Source organism: Thunnus albacares, chromosome 16 (genome assembly GCF_914725855.1).
Source record: "Thunnus albacares chromosome 16, fThuAlb1.1, whole genome shotgun sequence".
Taxonomy (NCBI): Eukaryota; Metazoa; Chordata; class Actinopteri; order Scombriformes; family Scombridae; genus Thunnus; species Thunnus albacares.
This window is the reverse complement of record NC_058121.1, coordinates 18,298,238-18,304,237: the sequence shown is the minus strand read 5'-3', so window position 1 is coordinate 18,304,237 and position 6,000 is coordinate 18,298,238. Positions and strand designations below refer to the sequence as shown.

At 41.9% G+C, this 6,000-nt stretch overlaps 1 protein-coding gene across 4 annotated transcripts in view; it reads right to left on the bottom strand.

Annotated features, from left to right (window-relative positions):
- Positions 1–515: 515 nt before the first annotated feature.
- Positions 516–6,000, bottom strand: part of LOC122999857 (MAM domain-containing glycosylphosphatidylinositol anchor protein 2-like) — a 180,978-nt gene continuing 175,493 nt past the window's right edge. For all 4 annotated transcript variants that reach the window (XM_044377173.1, XM_044377174.1, XM_044377175.1 and 1 more), the window contains 3 exons: positions 4,074–4,204; positions 3,384–3,480; positions 516–2,003 (listed from right to left, as the gene is read on the bottom strand). In XM_044377173.1, coding sequence (XP_044233108.1) covers positions 1,915–2,003; positions 3,384–3,480; positions 4,074–4,204 — 317 coding nt within the window. In that variant the 3' untranslated portion in view covers positions 516–1,914. The remainder of the gene's footprint in view (positions 2,004–3,383; positions 3,481–4,073; positions 4,205–6,000) is intronic.

Genomic DNA, 6,000 nt, shown 5'->3' with positions numbered 1-6,000 from the left:
AAGAAGAGAAAGGAAGTTAAGTCATCTTCAACAGAAAATATAAGAAACAAGACACAAGTCCTCAAAACATTTGTCATAACCAACAATGAACGGAATTTTTCATTTTCTTGTTTTCTCTTTTTTACAATACATTTTTTAAAAACCCCGCTGGTTAAGGTTATGGTCTCAGGTAGATCTTCCACAGTCAATCTTCACAGTTTGTGTAAAAGCAGAGAAACATTCTCGCTAGAGTAATAAAATATCATGACTATTATTATGGTCATTATTATCTTTTATTCTCATATTGTTCCATATAAATGGTGGAGGACAGGGACGAGGCGTATCACCCTAATGAAGAGCCTGCAGTCCCAAAGTTCCTTCTCTCCTCCTCCCTGTACAACGCAAGTGTTTTATTCAGTAGTTGTTCTTTTCTTTTGTTAAAAAATGCTCGCCCGCAGGGATAGAGAATTATGGGAAGAGAGAGTGGGGTATTCATTCAACGAAGTGTCTTTATCCTTCTGTATGATCTTACTGTCTTTTTGAAAAAAAAAAAAAAAAAAAAAAAGATCCAGAGCCTCACTTTCACTGTTGCCGCTGTTTTTTTGTTTTTTTTTTAAATCCCATTTGTTTCCAAACCTGTGCTCAGGTTCTACCAGCTCTGCCTGGTTGGCTGCCCTCACATTGAACTACGCGTAGGCATAGGCATAGGCTTAGGCGCATGCACACACACAAACACACACACGCGCACGCACACACACACACACACACACACACACAGGCAACTGTCCCATCAGGAGTTAAATCCGGGTGTAGCACAACCCCATACTCCCTCTGAACAAGCACGCCCTCCCATCAGCACTTGTGGGGCAAAAGAAACATGTAGAAAATAGCCCATCAGAGGAAACATGAACAGAGATGTGTTCGATGTTGATTAACACCCAGACTCACGATTCGGTTTTGTAATCTGAAGGCACTTTGTTTCATGGCAGAAAGTAAAGTGGCTTCTGTTCCACAGGCGGACCTCTGACTGAATATTCGAGTCAGGCCTCACTTATCGGACCCGCTCTCTACTCTCTGCCTGTTCCTCACATCCCCTCTCCTCTCTCCTCTCTTTCCACCTCTCCCTCTCATTTCAGCTCCGTGTCCTACTGCTCGAGCTTCTCTCCGCCCTCAAGTCCGGCTGTCTACACCTTCGCTGATTCTTCTGCGTTTATTGTTCTGCCACCATACCATCGGTTGGCCACTTGGACTCGTGAGCACAGTGTTAAAAGATACATAGGCAGCTACAGGGGAGTAAGCAGACAGAACTAAATGTTGCCAGAGTCCTTGTTTTTCTACAGTACAGCACCAAGCAGATAAAGAAATGCCAAGGTGTGACGTGAGGCTGGGCTAGAGTGAAAAACAAGTGTCGGTGATTGGCATCTGGTGCAAGAAAATGAAGATAAAGATACACAGAGAAAGGTCTGATTCCATGTAAGCAGGGAAATGTTATTTCCTTTCCTGTTGCTCTTCAAAAAGTCAGCAGTGTCTATATTCCGCCGCCTTTCAAAGATATTTTCATAACTTCATAAAATTGTTCTTGTGCTTTACAAACTGTCCTGCCTCGACGCTTGTGAACTCTTTCGCCAAAGTCCAGGCTTATTCATCGCCCACCTGTCTTTGTGCTCGTAAAGACGTCCCAAGTCCTGCGCCGAGGAGTGTTGTTCTGTAAAAGAGGTCTCTTTAAAAAATTAGCGCATCTTCTTTATTACTTTTTGTGTAACTTTTTTATCACAATTTTTTTCTCTCTTTCGTTAATTTCCGTCCCTCCGTCGTGGTCCATCAGGGGACCCCCGCTGCTTTCAGGATGCATGAATCTTTGGTGATTGGATGCCGAGGGTATAGCTCACAGACGGTGGGTCTGAATTTGCGCCTCTGAGATGACGGAGAGAAGGGTCACCTCTGACCTTCCAGGAGGGTCATCACCAAGGTGATGCATAGCAGCCATATATGGGAGGATGTGGATGGAACCTTGGAGCTGAGATCTAAAAAGGAAAAAAAAAACCAGATACAATGTGAGCTATTGTCATTATATACTGTTTCCCCGACACAAAAACAGAACAAATGGACATTTTATGAGCCAAGAAGTGTGTTTAAAGGAACAGTTTGACATTTTGGGAATGTTTTGCTTTCTTGCTGGGAGTTACCACATGATACCACTCTCATATCTGCCCATTAAATATGAATCTACAGTCAGGAGAAGGTATGGTTAGCTTAGCTTAGCTTAGCTTAGCTTAGCTTGGAAACAGGGAGAAACAGCTAGCTTGGCTTCCTGTAAAGCCACACTTCAGTTTTTGTATGGATAAAACAATCAAGACATAAAGTGTTAATTCATAAGTTTCAGAGGAGCTGTTTCCTCTTGTTTCCAGTCTCTATGCTACGCTATGCTAATCGTCTCCTGGCTCCAGTTTCATATTTTATGGACATATGTATGTGAGAGTGGTATCAATCCTCTTGTCTCTTGGCAAGAAAGTGAACGACTGCATCTTCCAAAATGTCAAACTATTCCTTTAAGGCAGAACTAACCTGTGTGAGCAGATCCTGAAACAGCTACTCTGAACCATTCTTCTCGAGTAACACCATCAGTCAGAAGTCATCTCCGATCAGACCTCATGAGATATTTCTCAATTTTGCCCTCTTACATCACATAAAGTCATGTAAGATTCATCATGTGAGATTGAATTGCATAATTCATAACATTACTCTGTCCTCAGCCTGGGTGACCACTCCTATAACTCCAAGTGAATTAATGTTGTGGCTTTGAATCATAATGGAGCCAAATGAAAAATAACTAAAATAATTATAATAATAATAATAATTATCCTGCTGTAATAAAAAGAATGCATCTTGCAAACCAAGATCACTGACTCTGATTCTCATGCAGACGTCTGGTTATTTTCCATCAATGCCATGAGAGATGAAAATAGACTGCTCTGATTTATCTATGGACTGTTAAAGGGATATCTACCTTTGAGAAGTGTGTAGGAATAATGCCCCTCTGACAATAAATAACAGGAATTAAATCAAAGGAACAGTGTTTGTCTGCCAACCAATATCACCTTGTCATTTGCAGGCCATTTTCTGTCCTGTTTTCTGTTTTTACCTTCTGTTTGTTCCTACGGTGCAATTACAGTGCTCCACTCAGCCAGCGTTCACCGGCGTAGCGCTCGGCTATTGTTCCTGTGATTACAACACTGTTGCTATGGCAATCATTGAGCGAGATGGCTGTTCAATACTGGCAGCTGTCCAAGATTAGATACCCTCTCGTAAATCTCGACCACGTCCAGCGAGGTAGAGCGAGAGTACTAACCTGGAGCTCAGATAAAGGGGGACAGAGGAAGGTGTGTAAATGCGGCGGTACTTACTGGGCGGTGGGTCTCGACACTCCCCTTCCTCCAGTGTGACGTCATCAATGGCGATGTCTCCCTCGATGCCTGGTCCCCGGATACCTTCGAGTATCACCTAGAGAGTGAAAAACAAGTTTGTTTTATTATATATTCAGGCTCAATGGGACCACAAAAACAAGGAATTAGCACTACTGAAAGACAAAATACAAAAGTAGGTACATGGCGTAAAATTTTGTTAAATTGCTCCTTATGAAAAATAGCAGCAGGTGGCCAAGTGTTTATTTCTGTTTTTAATATCACAAAATTTAAAGATAAGAATGCTTGTGGAGTTAAAACAGTTCGAAGTGAGAGTGGGAACAAACAAAAAAGAAGTGCAGTCGAAACTATAATTACTTTCCACAACTGCAGCCGTAAAAATGATGGAGAATATTGCGGTTCTATATTCGCTACTCACAAAGACTGGGCTTCCTGATGGCAAAGCGTGAGTGATATTGCTTTCTCAATTGCAAACAATGTCTATGGATCCCATCCATTTCTTTGCTTAATATCAAGGCTTGTGAAGTGCTACATCAATATGCAGCCCCCAAGGAAACTAATACTTCACCATACAAACACAGACAGAGAGGAAAATAGAGGGCAACAAGGGGATTGCTGCTGCGTATTGAATTGATTAGGGTTTTTTTTTTTTTTTTTTTTTTTTGGTCCTACCTGGAAGGATGATGTTGGATGGATGCATACTTTGGCTTGCTTCCAGCGGTCACCTTGGTTACCATTTAGTGTCCACACGGGACCCTCGGAGGTTGTCTGGCCCTTCTGCTTTAGGAAGGCGTTTAGAGTCCCTGTGTGAAGGGGAGAGAGTATAGTGGTTCTCAATTTCAGGGCTGTGGACCAGTGCTGAGGCATGAACATTTGCTACCAGGCTGCAAGGCAGATAAACCTGAATGATAGTAATTTTATAGGCTATTTTCGTGGGAATTACTTTGAACTTGGTGCATTTTTTTCTTATTCCTCCCTGTTGCCAACAACAAAATACTAACATTTAACAAAAGTAGGTCAATGGTACACACGGTAAACACTAAGTCATCACCACCTTTTAGTCATCAGCAATATGTGAAATCTGTGTGAGGACACCATCTGCTGCTGAGAGGTCTATCTGTATTTATTTATTTTTTAAGTAAAGTACCCAGAATGAAATACCAACCAAATAAAGTTAAGTTTTGTATTGTTTTTATGCTCGCCCATTCCTTCTCTTGTGGGCCTTCTTATTCTCTGTCTCTCCTTCTCTCTGTCATTTTCAAACTTGCATCCATCTCGCTTGTGCTTACAGAACAACTTAACAATTGATGTAAGATACCACACAACCGCCCTTATACAGTAGATAGACTTCATAGTGAATTCCAATTTGAGTCTAGCAGCTGAATTTGGGTCTAGACTTTTAAACATTTTAAGCTTAATATTCATCTCTGTCTCTGCATTTCAAATTTATGTATTCTTCTGCATTCGGGGCAGAGCCAAGAAGTGGCAAAGGTTAAACTCAGGGTTATGTGAATTGATACATTTATTAAGTTGAGGGTCTGCAAGCCAAGATAAATTATTCTTTAGCTCATAATAATCCAAATTAATTACCACTAATGGGCAAGGTGTGATGAGAATTTTTGGTGAGTGTAAATAATTCCTCTGTGGAGGACTCATTTATCATTACTTTTAAACTATTTCTGCCCAGTCCAGCTTCATTTCATCTCACCTGGATTTCCTGTGAAGCTGCGCGGGAGAAACTACCAGGAATTCACTGCTGAAGCCAACTCTAAATTTGAAAACGTAATATGACAGATCCATTTCAACTGAATTCCTATAACCCTTACAATAACACAGAAATACTAGCTCTTATTGAGACAGAATAGACTATATACCAGGCCTGAATTGAAGACTCCCCAGACCTCTTGCCTGGCCCTGGGCTTTGATATAAAACTGTCAGATGATGACACAGAGTGCAAGCACTTTACCCTCCTCTCCAAACATACCGATTGTGTTGTGTGTTTTTTTTATTCACCATGCAGGGAGAGAGAGAGAGACAGAGAGAGACAGAGAGAGACAGAGAGAGAGAGAGAGAAAGCAGCATCCAAATACCCAAATCGGGTTAACATTGACACTATTGAGAAGCGTTCTCTCAGCTCAGTGGGACCACCGCTCTGAAGTCAAGTGAATTCCACAAACTATGAAAAGCAGCACCTTAGCAGTGATACGACTGGTGAGCATTGACTACGACTGCACCCTTAGTTTTGATGCATCTTTGCCTCAGCAAGGTGCCTCATTACTGCACAACCCCCTTAGAAAAAACATCTCAGTGAGAAAGCTATACTGTATGTCCCCGTTCATATTCTCTCATCAGCATGGTACACACTTTCCCCCACGACAGCACAATCTCCCTAGTGAGAGATGAGCTCTTGTACTGAACATGACCTGCGGCTTCATCTTCCGTTGAAGTGTTTTGGATGTAGGGGGATTCTTGCTGAGCTGGCTGGCTTACATTTCCTTTGCTCATTGCGATGTAGGTGGTTATGTCAGTGTCATCACATCCTGAGCTACGGCATATGCTGTATGTTCTTTGGAATACCTGTGGCAGACACCTGTGAAA